Here is a 20180-nt window from a genome sequence, read left to right on the forward strand (position 1 = left end):
ACACACAAGTATTCAGTGTAATGTTTTGATACAATGATACAGAGAAAAACAGACGCTGATTTAAAAATACCTTTCTTTCAATACAGCTACACTACACAATTAAATATTGAAATTAAATTGGTAATAAGTAACTCGTGATTGCATTCTTCTGCTTCCATTCTTCTCAATATTTATTTAAATATACAACGCTAGATAAGCCAGGAAATAGCATAAACTACAGAAATGCATGAAAATGATATTAGAGTACCTTTAATCCTGGCTGCAGAAATTAACTCTCTACACCTTTTTTCACCTAATGTTGATTTTTTACGTTCGTCTTTCACGTCGCGAATAACACACTTCTCCTCAGCACTGAAAAGGGAAACGTTAGTGTTGCATTGTAAGGTATATCAACAAATCTTCATAAGGAAATTATATGCATTGGTATTAAAGTATTCAAAACAATGTTGTAACAATCAAATGTTACAAATCCAAATAGCAAGGGGTTTACCTCATGATGAAATCCAGTAAACACCAGACAAATAGTATAGCAACACTTTCAACAGTAAAAAACTTGTTTCTTCTAGTAGCATTTATGCCACAGACAGCATAACACAATCATGAATTTTGATATGAAAATAACAAAAATGATCCTAAAACAATGACATTTGAAATAGTCGTATTTTTGAAAGAAATATACCTCTACTACTTAGAAATACAAAATGGGTGCATTTAAGTACATTTTTACGAATTTATTTTTAAACACCTTTATAATGACTCAAACACGCTTCCGTATATCTATTTTCCATGCATAACCCATGTGACCGATTGAACTTTACTAGACTTTTTTCAGAATAAGCTATCGTTGACATTTCTAATACTGAGTACCACTAACACTTACATTTCGTACCGATCTGTGTATCAGTACATGTTTTGAATAAAACACCTTGTCGTAGTGAACTTCGCGGAAACCCATTAAAATCAAACAGCTTTCATAACTATATAATTTAATATTGCATTTGCCTAGTAACGGACATACTTCAGTCAATAAGTATTGTTACTTACCATACACGATCCAGTAATTCGTCGAACAGATTGGTGTTCCACACAATTTGACTGCAAGCTCCGATGTTTACTTCTTACTGGAAGTGGGGAAAAAATAGCACACGGTGCATGATAACGGACATTGGAAAATATTTTCCCCAATAAACATGATGTGATATCTCAGAATCCTGTAATAATATTTTTGAGGACTTTTTTCCTGTGTGTTATCTCGTGTAACTACTCATTCTATGCTAAATAGCTAATGTTGGATTTAGTTTGACCATACGTTGTACTATTACCGGCCTAATAATGGATAGTTTGAGGCTTTTCTCTGACTTTATTCACAATCCTCACGAAAAAATCAAGATTGTCGTGATATTATATAATGTCTCTAATATTGTCCTCTTTGAGGCAAAGACAATTCATTGATTTGTGTCTCTGTGCTAATAAAAAAACCAAGTCAAATGAAGTTTAAATTATATTGCATATAAATATTTATTGCAGTTAAAAGTGTTTTAAACAATAATGATATTCAGTGCTGATTTCGTTGGAAAGTTTCGAACATATCTCGTTTTGTCATATTTATGATTTTTTAGTACCTTTACAAAAAGTAAAATTTGACTTGGCCGTATGATGTTTTAATCAATAGATGTCCATGCTTTGTTCGTGCTGAGTTTGCAGTTTTATATAAATCAAGTAATTTGATAAATGACGGGTCCACTTGAAGACATTCTAAAATGTACGTATGTATTTTATATCGTTATTACAAAACAGTCGTTCTTATCTCGTAACTACAAGAGATTCTATCAATTTTATTGAAGAAAATTACCCGTATCACATAGGTTCTTTACTGGCTATGACGCGCCGTATGAATATAAATTACATTCTGGTACTTACATCATGTGTAAATGCTGAGTTTTGCTGAACCCGGGGCTACAGGGCATGGAAGCTTGCACTACCACACCACCGTCCATGAACAGGCTCAATTAAACCGAGCCTATTTTCGTTTATGTCGTGTTGGGCGACCTGTGGTTTTCCGCTTTTTTTAATTTCATGCATGCGTCGGCGTCCCGATTTGGTTAAGTTTTTGTATGTAAGCTGGTATCTCAGCAACCACTTGTGGGAATGGATTGAAACTTCACACTTATTCACTGTGATTATTTGACTTACACTGCACAGGTTCCATAACTCTATTTTGCTTTTGTATAAAGGTATGCCCTTTTTCGACTTAGAACTTTTGATTTAGTATTTCACTTCCTACTAATGGAAATAGATTGAAACGTCACACTCATGTTCACCGTGGTATATCTGACAACAGTGCTCTGGTTCGATAACTCTGCTTTGCATTTTTATAAAATTTTGCCATTTTTTCGACTAAGCAGTTTTTGGTTAAACTTTGTATGTAAGCTGGTATATCAGTACCCATTAATGGAAATGGATTGAAACTTACACAATTGTCAAGTGTCATCAGCGAATATGCATTGTACAGGTTCCATAACACTTTTTGCAATTTTACCAAATTATGCCCTCTTTTCGACTTTAATATTCATTCAGTTGACAAGGCTGTTGAATAGTGAATAGTAGAGCGTTGCTGTCCTCCGGCAGCTCTTGTTTTTACATTACGTTGCCTATTTGCATCTATTTTCGACTGAAAATGCTACACCAGGTGTATATCTGGGATACTTATCTATTGCGATTTAGGAGTATACAAAGAGGACTTTGTTACTTTCTAATGGTTGAAGATTTAGACTAACATTCTGTTATTACTTTTGGCACATTGTTTTATTTTCATCTGACTGATAATTTATGGGGCGATTTATATGTTCCCCTTCATCGCTTTTTTAATTGTAGCTACAGTTCTTTAAAACGTTGCGGTTTATATTTCGACACTTTTGAATTTCATAGGTTGATGTACTCACTCCCCTCAACGTACAAGGTTATTAATACACCTGTCCATTATTAACCTGTACCTGTCCATTCTTAAAGTATCCGTTATTTTAGAAATGGACAGTTACATGTTAATGATGGACTGGTATAGTAGAACGGTATCGGTACAATAACCTATATAATGGACAAAACTAACAAAGGATTACATCACAACCGTGTTTTAAACAGCAACACTTGGTGCCAAACTACTCGAAGACAATATTTTGTTCTATTTACACTTCAAGCTCACATTTCAAATAACTCGATTTAACTCTAAAGGTTAAGCTTCTTACAGTAAACATATTCGATTCAAAAAATCTTTAGGATCAAGGTAACATACATTTATTGTTATTACTTTAAACAAGTTACAAATTTAAAATGGCCAGCCATTTGTTTGAACAAGATCTACGCACTAATTATTGATCGTTGAATAAAATGTCCGGATATCTCGTGCTGTCTGTGAACTGAAACTTTTCAAAACCTTAGCATCTTTTGAAATACTTTTTAGACTGGCAAATTATTAATATATTTTGCAGTTTCAACAATATCGTATATTTATCTATTACGTTTTCTTAGATAAGATTCTCATCCCCAATGATAACGTGATTCGCGCCAAAACACGAGGACGAGTCCATTTTAAGATAAGTAATAAAATAACAATTCGTAATGCTTGCAAATTAATTGACAAGTAAATATTAATATTTATTTAATTTTGACTATATAGTTAGTATACTGCAACATAGCTCATTCGAGTAAAATGCAGATAACAATTCGATATCTGCAAATCGTTCTGTGAGTTTGTTTTTTAGATTTTGTGTTTGTTTTCTTTTTCCTCTTCCTTTTCATATTTGTTCCCATATTTTCGTGTCTTTCTTTGATGGTTTGTATTTGCATATAATTTCATATCTGTATATAACATAATATTGTTAGGATGGACAGAGGACTAAACTATACTCTGTCTATTTGAACACTCAACTTGGTGTAAAAGTATATATCTTCTCCTTGTTCTATTTTATCTATTATATATCAATTTCTTGATAGATTAAATTCCATACAACAGCTGATGACCATTTAAAATTCGGACTGTTTATATCAATGTGTTTGTTTGCATTGTGATGTCATTTAAACTTAGATTTTGCCGTGAAAACTGAGTCGCCCTCCAGATTTCTGGAAAAAATGGCGGACATTGATAAAGTTGTTGCAGGAGCAACTTTATACAATAAATACACGATACTACATGGATAATTCGAATAGTAATTATGGATAATACTTAAGAAGTAGCATTTCTTAATGATATTGTCAACACGGTTATTAAATATTTTTACCGAGAAGTAGTAGTTTTGATTGAAAATACATTACATAGTAGGTGGGGAACAGCAGTCATTACCCCTACCTTCAAAGAATTGTCCTAATTCTTCATGGAAAATTACTGGTAAGAAATTATTACTATTAACACGGAATAATTACCTAGATATATACCTAGAATACTTTTTCATTTAAAAATATTTAAACAGTGTTAATCTGAATAAAAATATATTTACTCATCAGCTAACAATACAGTAATACACATATAATAATAATCTTTTGTTTTTCTGCTTGCAATATTGAAGTGTTAATATAATTCCTGCAATCTTTGAACTATTTAATTATTCTATAATTTGATATCTGAACTCCAACAATCTGTTTTCCTGATACATCAGTTTTCATTTGATATCAGTTTTGTATTTTATATTTCTAAACAATAGTTATAATTTCGTATTCATATCCATCATTTTCTAAATATTCTTTGTCATTTGTTTTTCACACAGTAGTTTACTTTTTCTGTTTCTTCTTTTTTCTTTCATTTCCTTGGTTGTCTCAAAGTCTATCATCGCTTCATCCTCTTTCACTTCTATTTCTCTATAAAAGTTCTTAGAGACTTTATCTTTAATAGTTCTTTTCTATGTTTTCTTATGTTCATCTTTTTCCTTTTCATATCTTCTTACTCTCTTTCTCATTATTATTTTTTTCCCGCTCTTTTTTGTTTTTATCTTTTTTCTTACTTTCTTTCTCATTTATATCCCTTTTATCTCCCTCTTTCATTATTTCTTCCTGCTTTTTCTGTCTCTCTTTCCCTCCTTTTTCCATCTTCTCATTTTTCTCTTCAATTAATTTCTGATTTTCCTTCTTCTTTATCTGTTTCTCTTATTTTTTGTTATTCCTCCACTGCTTTCTTTTTCTGTAACTCCTCTTTTTCCTTTTTCTTTTCTCTTTCTCCTACCCGTCCTTCCTTTTTCTTTCCTCATGCTCCTTTCTTTCTTTGTCCTTTTTATATTTATTTCTTTCTTTTGCTTCTCTTTTTTCTTTTTTCTCTTTAACTTTCTTTTCTTTTCTTTCGTTAATTTCTTTCCTTACTATATTTTTCTTTTCTTTAAAGTTCTTTCTTTTGTTTTCTAACAACACCTTCTCTCTCTTTCTTTTGTCTTCCTTCTTCTTTCTGCTTTTTCTTCCTCCTTTTGTTTTCTCTCCCTCTTCCCTCTTTTTTTCTGGTCTACTTTTCTTTTCCGTTTATCTTTCTTTTTTCAATGTTATCCACCTCGTATATTTTAACATCTTTTAAACAACTTTCTTCTTGAAAACTCTCAGACTCATCATCACTTAATTCTAAATCTTTCCCTACCTCCATTTCTTCCACTTTACTGCCTTCACTGTCACCACTATCACAACTGCTACTACTCAAAGTGTTTTTCTTTCTTTCCTCTTTTCTAGTTAAACTGGTCTTGTCCCCTTCCTTGCTGTTATCATCTCTTTCATATTTACACATGATTTCTTTTCTGCTCTTTTCAAAAACTTACCCAACTCTTTCTCTCTCTGCTATGCCACCCTTATTGCTTATCATCTGGCTAAACATATAAAAATCGCTCTACAATGATGGGTATTATCGTTCCTTCTAAAAATCGTCTTGCATAACGTACTTTTAAAGCTTATAACTGAATGTTGTTCCTTTAAATGAGCCATGCATGGCTTTCTGGCTGGAAATTATATATCATTTTCTACCAGAATCCAAGTTTCGCACATATACAATATAATAATAATATACATATATGACCGTTTCAAATCTAAAACAAAATATAAATATTTCTGTGAACATGTTTTTAAACATATCAGACTATATTCTATATTTTTAAACCCACTAGATCTCATTTTCCAAGTATAACCTTTCAATTTATCATAATGAACAATGTTTGGCTTTGAGTTAGCTTTTATTTGAATCCTGTACAGTGCATCATTTACTTTGGTAATAATCTTACATGGACCAACCCAAGGTTTCTGAAACTTCGGACTTAAACCTCGTTTTCGCGTTGGCCAGTAATAGCAGACTGTGCCACCCTCTTTGTAACTTTCGAAACTCAACTTTACATCATACTTAGGTTTTATACTGAGTGTTTCGATGCTCTTCCCAGCCATGGTAATTTCACATAGAAAATAGAAGGAAATCGGCTTGGACCACATGAATTGCTCGAGTGAGCCGGGGTGCTCGAGTCACCGATGCTCGAGCGAGCGGTGTTTCACTGTATAGATATATATGCACACCACGCTACATTGTATGTACACTGATGAGCCGATAGGCGAAACTACTTTATATTTTTATAATTAAATACTGTTGGAAAGGCATGTGAAGTCATTATACATTATATATATCTTCTTCTTGATTTATTTTATCTATTCTATATCAATTTCTATCTGTCTTCTACTGTTAAATCAAATTCCAAACAACAACTCATGACCATTTAAAATTCTGGCTATTTATATAAATGTTTTATTTATATTGTGATGTCACCTCAAAATAGGTTTTCCCGTAAAATCTGGGTCACCCTCAAGAATTCTGGGAAACAAAATGGCGGACATTCATAACGTTGTAGCAAGAGCAACTTTATACAATTAATAGAAGATAATACGTAAATGATTCAATAGTAATTATAGATATTACTTAAGAAGGTGCATTTCTTAATGTTATTACCAAAACGGTCACTATTTTTTTTACCGAGAAGTATTATTTTTCATTGAAAAGACATTATATAAAGTAAATGGGAAACAAAATATCAGTATTATGTCCATTATTCTTCGCGCCCACAGGCGCGGAGTATTTATGGTGTTTGTTATGAGTGCAGTGTGCAGGGTATCTCGTAAATGACGATTATTTCCTTTCGATTTGAAAAAAAATTAAATTTTTATTTTTAATGTCTGATCTGACCGACAAAAATGGCATCAGATTAAACAACACTAGCGAGTAAAAATGTTTCACTAGAATAAAAGAAGCAGGAAAGGAATCAAAGAGCAGAAAACAGCAGAAAAGAAGCAATCTGTGTCGGATATCACCTTGAAAATTCCCCTTCGTTTTCAGTTTGATGAATACAGAATGAAGATTACCCTTTTCGTGTGTAATAACCTTATTTTTTAAATTCTGGTTTAATATATTGTTACTTTTATTGGTACAGTATATAAGCAAGTTTTATACAACTGCATCTGAATAGGCATTGTTTTTAGGATTGTTGTGCTTTTGTTTATGATTGTTGTGTTGTTATTACGTCATATTTTCTATGTATTACAGGTATTACATCTGCTACAAAGTTACATTTTGCAATGAAGTGAGCAAAATTTAAAACAGTCCCACAGGCATCGACCTTTTTCAATGTTGGAGTTTGCGTTCTATCTCATTAAATCTGTTTACTTGAGGCACCTTTAGAAAAAAATGATATTGACAGTTTTTCTTTTGTGTTTTAAAATTCTTGACCAATAGTTTCATGTTTCTTTTATCAAAATTAATGGTATAATGAATTATTTGCAAGCGTTTTTGACAGTGGCCATTGCTTTGAAATTTATCTCTAGTTGTGCTTGAAGAAATACCGAAAGTTATAAAAAATATAAAAAACGGAAGGTAAATGTTTGTTTTAAAATTGTAACACAGTGCGAAACACAGTCAATTTTAAGAATAAATGCCATTCTTTAAACATTACGGTTTCGGTAATCAACACTAAACTTATTACACAGTACGTACGTTTAGTACAAACATCAATAAATAGTGTCTTTTTATTTTATTTTTACACTTTGGTTATTTATTTTTAAGTTACGTATTAATGTGTTGAATGTTTTGTATGCATAATTATAGTCAAACCTTTTACGAATGTCAACTAACAATGAAGCAAAACATTTTGGCCTTTGAACCAATGTGGTTTGCATTTTAAAGTATCCTTACTCTATTATCTTAATGCAGGTTTCTTACAGGCTGATCTTTTGCAATATTAGAACAATTGTCTTTCTTAAGAGGTGGTAGATTGCACAACATTGACCGTTTGTCCTTCCAAAATACCAGTTGATCAGTATGTCACTGTATACTAGTATAGTGGTAAAAGTGTTTATAGTAGTGAACTGTAAAGTCAATATTTATTGCTGCATATTCAGAAGATGTTCTCCTAAGGAGGAGGTGCAGAAAACAACAACAACAATAATACCTTCTAAGTAAATACACAAACGTAATTGTCAGTATATAACACTTGGGTTATAATTGTCTTGTTCCTTTTAAACTGTGAGTTTCACACATCTAGGTGGGATAAAATGATGTTTATTGCGTTTCATTCATTGTACATCTTAGTTCTTCCTCATCATTTTAAAGCATCATATAGAGCCCATATTCCTGATTAGACATTAAGAATAATGATCTTGCTAACATCTGAGCTAAGTTTGAAACTCGGTCATTTCGGATGAACAACTACGTAAATCTGATTTTGAGCACAACCTTGTGTATGCAATACATTTCATTCCATATTTCTTATATGGGTTATGATCAGTTAATAATTGAATCACTAAATAAAACAATAAAAATCCTTGTCACATTTGAAATTGTAATGAAACTAGAAATATTAAGGTTTTACCATGTTAGAAATATGTGAATTCCCTTTTGTTCCATTTTAATCTATTTATAATCATGTTTGTAAACATAAAGTTATCGTTTGGACATATGTCGCAGGGTAAGATACCCGCTTTATTTTTGTATCTGTCTATTGTATAATTTATGTATTGATCTTCTGTGTTGTCTATGTTAATTGTCTTATCATCCCATATTTCCGATATTCCTAAACATTTCTAATACATTCATTCATCTGTCAAATTCATTTTCATATGGATTAACCATGGTGACGGGCATCAAATGTATTTGACTTTCCCGCACTCCAATGTCACGCTGTCACAAACTTACATACGGGCCTCAGTCTATCTGTAGTGTAAATGCAGGTATTGCATCATATTTTTGTAAATTTTTTAGGTAAATGTCTGATTTTTCGCATGAAATACCTCTCATGTTTTTTCTCTATTTCATAACTTAAATTTCCATGTAAATTTTATTAAATTCGGTTCAGTAATAAAAATGTTGATATTTTATAAACTTAAGTAATTTATGTTTTTATCCCCAAAACCACTATAACGGGCCTTAAATTGTCAAATTTCAATCCGCGCCAAAGTGGTCAGATTACCGGCTATACCGTAATTCCCGTGGAAATGCAAATAGTCAGAGTACACGCATATGTCGTGAGTCCCATGAAATTTAATATTTGGCGGGACATAACCCTACAAATAGACTGGAATAGATATGCCTAGTGCACAGCACTTTCGACATTAGACGAATTTACGTTAAATTATTTTTTCTTGGTAGAAATTTATGCTCGATCGAGGTAAGAAGTTTATCTGTTAGATTTTTGTATAATATTTGAATTACGATTTTTATTTAGTAAATTTTTGTTCATTCTACAGGATTTTGCAATATTTACTCTTCGGCATGTGATTGTAGCTAATTTCGGTATGTCAGGCTAATTTATAATTTTTTTTTCAGAATTTTGTAAAGTATTTCGGAAGAGGAATCTAAAATTTTTCGTTTGTATAAGTTGTAAGATTTGTACTGAAAATTTTGTGTTACATGATAATTGTAAAGTACTCTTTGTCATAAACATAATTATGTCAAACATTTCGTTGTTAATTAAGGAACGCCGTTACTGCATTGTATTGTAATGTATAAATCTTTGTGGCAAGTTTAGTACCATGAATGTAATATGTTATTGTAATTTGAAATTATTGTGTGCCAGTCTATAGCATATCTGGACAGTGTCCGTTTTGTTGAATGGAAATTGGTATTATATTCGTGCTAGCTTTTGTATAAAGTTTATTTCGCATTGGATTGTGTTAATTTGTAGTTGTAAATAATAGCTGCAGGTTATAATTTCCGTATCTATAATTTTTCATCATAATTTTTTCATATCTTTTCCATACTTTAACTTTAGACTTGTAAGTAATTAATTTTAGAAATAATGGAAGTAATAAGTGACGTATTTTAATCACGTGACGTATGAACTTAGTAGCACATATATTTTGTATTAAGTAGCATGTATTGTTTATGGGAGCCTACGGAGGTATGGTGTACCCAAAGGAGCAGTTTTATGCCCTGACTTGTGTTTTGCTGTGGTGCTTACCATATGTTATATATTTTAGCTTCTTCTACCAGACGACTTTTACCTGGTGATGATGTCACGACCCGGAAGTACAGTATCCGCGGTTCAGTGGTCTTCACTCGCCAGGATGTGATTTTCCCAGCGCAGAGCTTTTGTCCCATGGTTGTGCCGAAACCCGGAAAGACGATGATTTTTGTGATCCACTGAAGTCAGCTCAGGGATGCAATCACCTACCAACACAGGGGGCCAAAACGGAGTCAACGTTTTCACGGTTTAGAGGGACTTTACTTGAATATATGTTGTTCATTTTGATGCTAATTATAATTGAAATACTGTTGAAAAACTGCGTTAAACCCAAAACAAACAAACAAACAAACAAATAAAGTTCGAAGTTAACGGAAACATCTGTGTCACGGACTGTTAGTGTTACGACTTTATATCTAGAGATACTGAGCTCAGTTTTTTTTGCTTCATCATTCTTTCTTACAATAACCTTTTTTTCCACTTTTCATTTATTCATTGTACATAATCATTGTACATAATCATTTTCTGTAAATAAATTTGTAAATATTGTAATGGGTGTTGATTTTTCTGATAGTTATTGTCCCCGGTACGTCCATCCTGTTACACACGCATGAGCATTTCAGTAAATAGAAATACATGGTAGTTGAAACCATTTTTCTTATCTTGTCTCACGACAATTTCCTAGTGTCGTTTTGTGTGCCTTTACAGGTGATTGTTGGTTGCATTCATTGTATTATTTATTTGTCTTTCACCCAATGTTATGTTTGTGTTGCTTTCGCTTTGAAATATGGAATTATGCACTTCAGTAAATAGAGATACATGGTGATACTCGCCATTTTTCTTGTCTTGTCTTACGACAATTTCTAAGTGCCGTTTTGCGTGCGTGCCTTTACAGGCAGACGACCCACATTTGTATGCATCCAACCCAGGGCGTAAGATCCTAGACTACGATATTGGTGGCCAGTGTACTGTTTTAGTAAGGAGTGTATTACGAACATCATGGGTCGAGTATTTGGGGTGCGAAAGTTGTCAGCCGAGATTTCCAGAGTGACGTCATTTGTAAACATGGGATTTCCCTACTTTTTTCTCCAGAGCTCTGGACATTTTAATAAATAAGTGCATAAATGTAATATTTAGTTAAGAATTGGATCCTGAAAAACAAAATAAACCGGTTTTAACAGGATATATACTATCCAAGTGAGTTTTGACCAGGATTTGAGGAAATGAAAAGGAAAATAGACTTTGAAATTTGACAGCCAGTTTTGACAATTCAGAAATTTAGAAGTGACAGCTATTTTCAGTATATTTAAGGACTTTGAAAGTATGTAGATTTAAGAATTCATCAGTTTTATTGATAGAAATGTATTTTTTACAGGAGTTACCAGTTGTGTTTTTGCGTTTTGTACATTTTTTCGCAGTGTATTTTAAATATTCACTGTTCTTTCTTTCAGGTTGAATATTGTCACAGTGATAATTCCACTGTGTACCCTTTTTTGAACTGTTAGAAATTGAGAATCATAGTACAAAGATGACCGGCCCACTCTGCATCACAGAAATCTCAGCAGAGTAACAACTGGAACAAGGGTTGCATTTCACTTAGCATGGTGTTGGTAAACAAATCTAACCTTTACTAACATTTCATCTATTCATTCAATTATTAAAATCTACTGGCCTTTATTTAGAAAAAAACCTTTTCATATATACTCAGCGTCACTGAAAAGTTACCACCTAATATATACCTCTTTACTATTTTATACAAAATCGACGTCACTTTTTCATGGCCTGTGCGCGCTCTATTACTCATAGACCCTGTCTGATCATGTCTCCTAACCCATTTCATGACTGTCAGGTGAGAACACCACATACGACGTGCAATTTCGCGACATGAAAGTTCGGCGTCAACCATGCTAATGACCTGATGGCGTTGATCGTGCCTTAAACGTGGCATTCTTAGCAAGGATATTCTGGGTCTTTAACATATTCCTTTGTCTGTCGACTAACTTTCAAGTGCGATGAATGATTTGCGATAGATAATTCGTACATGTCGACATTGCTGGAAAAAGTCATTTTGCACGTGCAGCCCGTGCCTCAAATGGAGTTAATCGAATTCGACAAATCTTTACACCAGTGACGTCTCAGCTGCGTTAAAAATGTAGTCGTGTTATGCATTTAACACAGTCCAGTGCGATTTTTAAAATATAAGGGTCATTAGTGTGGTAACTTTTCAGTGACGCTGAGTATACATAGTCTGTTGAAAGTCGGCTTATTGGTAGGCAGACGGCTACTCTTATAAATCTCTGAAATATGTGAAATTTCTTTGTGTGTTTATCCCATTATCATCCATGATGATGTCTGACTAAAAAAAAACACAGAAAAATCTGGCTCTTTTCCTTTATATTTTGGATTCTGTAAATTCTTACCTTTAAGTGGCAGTTAGACAGAATGGTAGTGTTTAGTATTAGATCAAAGGTTATTTTTGTGCTTTAAAATTTAGTGGTAACAGAATTCCGTTGGTGAATTTGTGGTAAGTTGTACAGTTGGTGAAGAATTTCATTGGTAAAGTAGACAGACAGTACCAAATTTATATTCAAAGAAAATATACCTGGTAACTATTTGATATATTTTTATGTAAGGTTTACTTTGAAAACAGTTTTGTTGAGAAACATTTGAGTTACATAGAGTGTGTTTGCAAAACCTGAATTTTGAGAATTTTAGTTCAATTGTCACTTTTTGTGAAAAGTGAAAGAGTGCGGTTATAACTCTGGATTGACAGCTACTTTTCTGAAGAAAAGAAGTTTCATTGAAGCTGTGCGTGCGGTGTTCAAGAACGAACAAGGAGAGGTAACTTGAAATTTGAAATTTTATGAAATAAATTAAATTTCATAGTGTTGTGTTGCTTTATCAAAATTTTCTGAAACTTATTCAGATAATTGAACTTACAGGTATTATACCATTGCGGTGGTTTATATATTTGTAGATTCTTATCCAGTATTTCCGATACTTTTTTAGAATCGTATTGTGTAAATTGTGGACATCTGTGCAAATTCTGATTTTCAGGTTTGAATACCTTGTGTTGATATTTTAAAATAGGAAAAGTGAATGTGTCCTACACATTATACGGTGTACAATAGTTGCCATTGTGAAGCAATGAATGTACGGTGTAGTGTTTTGACCATTTCAGTTGTGTATAAGGTTGCTTAGTTCTCTTAAGTGATTGATACTACGGAAGCTGTGAATAACCATAGTAACTCATAGAGTGTATGATGTACTATATTGGACATTGATCAAAACCCGAATTTTATGTAACAGATTTTCAATTTTGAAATTTAGGTTCATTTGTGTACAGTGTCTGTTATAGTATGGTGTACAAATAAAGACATTGGTCTATCTGTTGATAAATCTGTATTAAATGTAACGTGTTTTCAATTTTGAAAAACAAAATGATTTTTAGAGATTTTCTACGATGTCTTAGGTTAATCATTTCAGCTTTACAGTGTATGGTGTACCAGTTTAGACATTTATTGTTCTACATTTATTTGTATTGTGTTCTCAAATTTATATATTTTAAAAATGCAATGCCTACCATGGATTTGCCTTCTGTTTAGGAAAAGGCAGAGGAATAGTATATCCAAGAGTTGTTACGCACTGGGAAGTGTAAGATTTTTCCTGGGCAACCAGACCCTTTTGCATCTCACACAGGTGATACACTAGTCTATCCTCCCAGTATTGGTAAACCTAGTACCTCAGTTGGGAATGTTTATGTTCCACGTACTGCAGCTGGACCTAACCCTATTTTGTCCAGTACCTTTGCTCCATTTCTCAGAGAGCATGGAACCCCTACGCCTGAGAGGATATATCGTCGGAGACATACTATGGGAGAACCTCTTTCTGTTTCATTTAATACAGAATTTAGAGCTGAAGATGATTTGCAAATACCATTTACGAGGTCGCCGGTTGTTTCGGCATTAGATGATGGCTTCTTTGTGTCTGATATGCCCAGGTACCAGAATCAGTCTTTGCAACATTCCTTTCATTAGATCCTTTAAATTCATTGCCATATGATGACGAATATGTCCCGCCTAGACCTCCCTTACCACCTGATTACTCTCCTGAACGTGAAAGACTACCAAGTTCAGTAAAAATGCCCAAACTTACTAAATTTTTAGGAGATTGTGTTTAAGAATTTGAGATCTGTAAATATGATGTAAACTGTTTGATAAATGAAGGTGTGTACCCTACTCATGTAATAAGAGAAGCGATGCGTCGTTCTTTAAAAGGTGCTGCGAGAGGAGTTCTTTTACACCTTGGTAAGTCTGCCTCTGTAAGTGTTATGTTAGTAGAGTTAGAGGGTGTATATGGAAATGTTAGGCCTGTTGAGAAGTTGAAGGAGATGTTTTACAGTGAAAGCCAAAGAGAAGGTGAGAGTGAAGCGGATTATAGTTTAAGATTGGATCGTTTGTTGGGTCGTGTTCCGGAAATGTTAGATAGATTTAGTAGAAATGAGATGTTAAGAAGTAGGTTATGGTCAGGGCTTAGGGACCAGGAATTAAAGAATGTATCAAGGTATTTATTTGAAAAAGTAAAAGATTTAATACCCTTAGGACAGAATAATTCTTTTCTTCAGTATTCGACACAATGATCTCCCTTACCTATACGTAGAGATTTTTTGTAGCTGAAGGGAAGCAACTTCTGCGTGCAGTTTGACTTCTCTTAAAAAGACTTCCCCAGTCGAAATAAGACAAATCATATTTGGAAACTTATTATTTCGTACTGGTAATAGGAAGAGTTTGATATATTGGGTTAAAAGCTACAATATCCTCCACACACACACACACACACATACACGCGCGAGCGCGCACGAAAAAAATTAAGACGCCCACCTCTCTATCTCTCCAGAATCTCAAATGATTGACCCTTAACCCCTAAAAAGGTATCGGTAGGATGAAATAACAACAAACTATCGACCGGCGATTTATATCAGGATTCAAGACATAAGTAATATATTCACATATAATTCACCTGTAATGTAATTAATTGTCAAATCAAATTGCAAATTTTCTATTGAAACAAAGAAATGCTGCAAAAGATGCTTTTCATGCTGTCTTTTAAAGATGATTTTTTTTCACAATTATTTCTAGCGGACAAAATTTTCTATAACTTTGCATATATATAGATTGATATATGACAAGTTAAAATAAAAAAATAAAAATGATAGGTACCCGTGCTTCTTTTTTTCAATATACAAAGTTTATTAAGAACACCAAATCGGTATTTTTGTCTGAAGAAACAATACATATATGTCATAATAAAACTACTGCAAACAACTATTTACTTAAAATTTCACTGTGATGTTACTGTTTATGCATCGCAATTAATGAAACCACTATAACAATGCATAAAATGTCAACATATAGATATATTAAATCAGAAAAATTACTCTTGACAGATGTCGAAAGTATCTGAAACTGAGAAAAACACGAAGTATTTCTTAATGATATGAAAAATCTAGCGGACAGAATTTTGCCAAATTTTATATTATGTAAGCTAGAACTAAGACAAAAAAAAATAATATCAACCCGTGCTTGTTTTCAAGAAAAATTAAAAAATATTCACTCCACCCACAAAATTATTTTTTCATTACCCCACCCACCTAAAGATCATGGACATTTTTTTTTTCTTACACAACAAATTGCACAATGTTTTGATCTGTTTCATAACCAGTTTTCTTACTCACATGCGGAGTAATGCACACTTAAGGTCGCATGCCTCTAGGTCAAATACTTTTTGATATACGTGCTATACAAGCTTTCACATGTCATTTACGTATATATTTGACCACGTCAAGGGACATAAATCTTTTACTGAGTGAAACCTCAAATAGAAGCACTGGTGCACAACTTCGCATGCTGAATTTAATTCTTGTGTGGTTTCATGACTCTTGGCGCATATACTTTTAGGTACATGCGACACAAATGTTTAGACCCTTTATGTACATTTTGACTGTCAAGGGCCATAACTTTGGTCTTACTACGTGAAATGCGGGACGGGGCAAAAACTGTAAAACAACATTTTAGCAAGTCACGTTTGAACTTGAAGGAGATAGATCTATTTTAAGATTTTCTTGAAATTTATGTGACTTGGAGTCGGCTGCATCATTACTGGACGAAATAGTTTACTTTGGCTGTCCACAATGTATTCGGTTCGAGCACTTCCTACGATTACTCCTCCTATAAAACACCATCACTTTTAAAGGTAAAGAATGCACGACTTATAGGCTATATTGTCAGTACATACGATAATTTTTGCGCAAGTGCGCTGCATATCCGATAATTATGCACTTTCGGCGGTGAATCCTGAACTTTACAGTGGTTATGGCACAAGATCACAGTTACTTGCCCTTGGTTGACCACAATAAGGAAATGCTTACTCGGAAAATAGTTCCTCTGTTTGATGGTGAATATTGGTGAAAAATTGAATGAAAGACATGCACTAAAAGGCATAATTTAAGAGAGGAGATGTGACATAAAAGTTAGTCGTTAATTTTGATAGGATTAAATTGTCTGAACATGGTCACTTGAAGAGGAGAGATTTTGCCTGTTTGCAGCCGTCAAAAGACTGTTTACCATAGGCGTATGATTTGGGTAAACATACTGAAAAAGGAACCAGCCAACCCATAATTTCTTGTGGCTGGAATTTTTTCTCTTGGATAGTTCTATTCAGGGCAGGTAATTTTTTTTTATTGGAATGCAGACAAAATTGCAATATTGTACAGTGTCTATATAGAACATATCGTAAAAATAACTGTGGTCTTTGGCCTTATCGCTTGCTGCGCGATTGAGCTGCGCACAAAATATTGTGATGAACTCCTTTAAATATGTTTTTTTTTCCAGATCTTAAAAGTGTGTGTCGTAGGTACAATATAAATTGTAACTTGCTCAAGTCTTTGGAAAATAATCTACTCTGTTGAACAATGTACAACACCAGTAAGATAAAAAATAAGTCGTTCAGGAACTGGGTGAGAGGATGCCTCGGATTGTTCTTTCTAAAAGAAGGCCTTTATCTCTTCATTGACCGTCTTGTTAAAGCGGAACATACAAGAATCGTTCAAAATCTGTCGCCATGTACAAACTGTGCTATAGAAAACATTCTCCCTGCACATAGTGGTAAAGATTGTATTCAAAAAAATAAAGGAAGGTGTAACTGTAGAAAGAGGACAAACTTGTACTGTGCAACATGTAGCAAGATCTATGATGATATAGTAAAACAGCATCGTTTTAAAGAGCCGCTTTGGGTGACCGATTGTTCTACTTGGTACACGGACCATTGGCAGTTTGCAAAATGTTTCTTGACAACTACAGCCCAAGGATGCAACAATACTGCTGCTGAGACTGATGCTTCTGGGTTACTCAGCATTATAATAAATGGCGAGTTCTTTCAGTCAGAGACCGCGTGCATTATTGATCCACCAAATGATTATTTTAGTCAGGTAAGAACGCGCATCATTATTATCTATTATTTCATAATACACAATCAAGCTTGGTTAATTTACGTTTTGGAATTTTCAATAAAAATATTTTATGAAAACTATTGACAACGACGAAATTTTGAGCTATATTTTTGACAAAGAATAGATATAAATATTGTTATAAAGTGCGCAAATTGAAACTTTTAAGCCAACATATTCCTTACCGATATATTAACATAATGAATTTACAACAAGAGTATATTCCATTATGAAATGTCAGAGGTATATCAATACATCCTTTCACAAAAAGGGGAAATGAAATAAAGCGGATAGAAATATCTTGCAACTGCTTAATGTCTTTATATTTTTATATATTGTTTTGTCGGCTTACGGAAGGTGGTTCTACCCATGGTGCTCGCTTGTGATGAAACAATACATAGATGGATGGGCATCAGGGCATCAGGGGTCTACCTCCAATATCCAAGCTAGAAAGTCGCCATATGACCTATAATTATGTATGAGCGACATTAATTACAAAACAAAATAAATAGATGTTTTTTGTAATTTTTTTTTGTTACAGTGATTATTATAAAATGAATAAAGTTTCTGTCTAAACTGTATTTTATCTACAATTCTAATATGGCCCGATTTATATCAGTAAAACAGAGACGTAAGTCAAGCATTGTATACTCTGCAATAAATAACACCTGAAGTGCAAACCGATTAGAGAATGTTATAAACTGTAAAACCACGTAACCTAATTATACCGTACACAAGGTGAAAACGCTCGATTCGGGTATCATTTTTGCTTATAACATTCGTATTACTTAAGGAATCGTAAGATGGTAAAATCACTGAAGACAAGAACAAGAGTATCTTCTACAACTTAAAGTTTCTGCCAGATAATCCTAATACCTTTTCAAACACTTTGCCCAAATCCCGGTGTCTGTCATCTGGGAACAAACACTAGGTCACTAGGTCGGTTGATACGAAAAACTTATTGAATTCTTTAAAGTCACATTTTCAGTTATTCATTGTAAAACTGGTTTTCTTAGGTCTAAAACTAGAAATCTAATCATAGAAAAAAGTATGTCTTTCTAAAATCTTGGTCAAGTTATGAACTGAGTCACCGGAGATCAAAACCTAGGTCACTTGGTAAAATCATAGGAAATCCTTGAAGAAAACACAAGAATCTACTTTTTATACTTGATCATCATAACATTTTCTCAGAATATTTGTCTATATGAAATCTAGGTCAACTGCAGAACTTAGTCAAATGAGCTTATAACTAGGTCACTACCATAATAAACGACTATTTTACCTTTAATTTAGTAAGATGTTTGAGAGGGCAATAATGTTTGTGGATGAAAACATACATCTTTGTAGCTGTTTAATAGTAACACATGTAACAAAAGACAGAACATTTACCATTCTTGTTTTCTTCTCAATCTAAGGTACGAGAGATAAGAAATAAGATTCTACACAGTTCCGATCAAGACTTGACGGATCACGAAGTAACTACTTATCTACAGTCTATGATATCAGTATTGGAAGATATGAAAACATTAAGTCTCGATCCAGCAGCTCAAGCAGCAGTGAAAAAAATCAATGAGGTAGAAAGATTGTAAGCAACCTAGGTTTTGTGTGTGATCAGAGAAATCAGGCCACCTAGGTTTTGTGTGTGATCAGAGAAATCTAGCGCAGAACGATTATTTATAGATCTTGTAATACATGTCATGGCTGATTTCTGAAAATAGTTATGTAATTCAATCATGACAAGAGTTTGTAACCAGACGCCATAAAAACAGTAATAATTCAGACAATGTGTCTTTTATTCTTATCTCTTCCTTCTTATATTGTTTAAACTTATGTATTTAATTTGTACATGTATTACTGGGAATAAAATATGTTTAAACTAAACTAATTCAAACAAGATATGACAAGGTTAAATATATATCGCCTTTTCGAATAAACAACCAGTGTGAGATAAAAAAAATTCACATTGCTTGTCTTACAGCGGTTATTTAAATAAACCATATATTTGACCGGTACGTAATATTTACTAATATCCATTAACTGATCGATGAATAGCTAGACCGTCATCGCAAATAACATTGTTGATCCGCAACTCATAGGAATAGTAGATTTAGCTTTATGTTTATGATCTCTCCAATAGTTATTGCCAAAAAGTGGCTTAGCATGCATATGATATCAAATCATGCATGTAATCTTAAATATTATTTGAAATTTGTCTTCAGAAACAC

The 20180-nt window shown here is 33.2% G+C and overlaps 1 protein-coding gene across 1 annotated transcript in view; it reads right to left on the reverse strand.

The window, feature by feature from the left end:
* LOC123532693 (uncharacterized) overlaps positions 1-5076 on the reverse strand; it is a 30189-nt gene extending 25113 nt beyond the window's left edge. The window contains exon 1 of the mRNA XM_053518177.1: positions 4992-5076. Within this exon, the coding sequence (XP_053374152.1) occupies positions 4992-5076 (85 nt within the window). The remainder of the gene's footprint in view (positions 1-4991) is intronic.
* Positions 5077-20180: the final 15104 nt, after the last annotated feature.

This window comes from Mercenaria mercenaria, chromosome 11 (assembly GCF_021730395.1).
Source record: "Mercenaria mercenaria strain notata chromosome 11, MADL_Memer_1, whole genome shotgun sequence".
NCBI classification, from domain to species: Eukaryota; Metazoa; Mollusca; class Bivalvia; order Venerida; family Veneridae; genus Mercenaria; species Mercenaria mercenaria.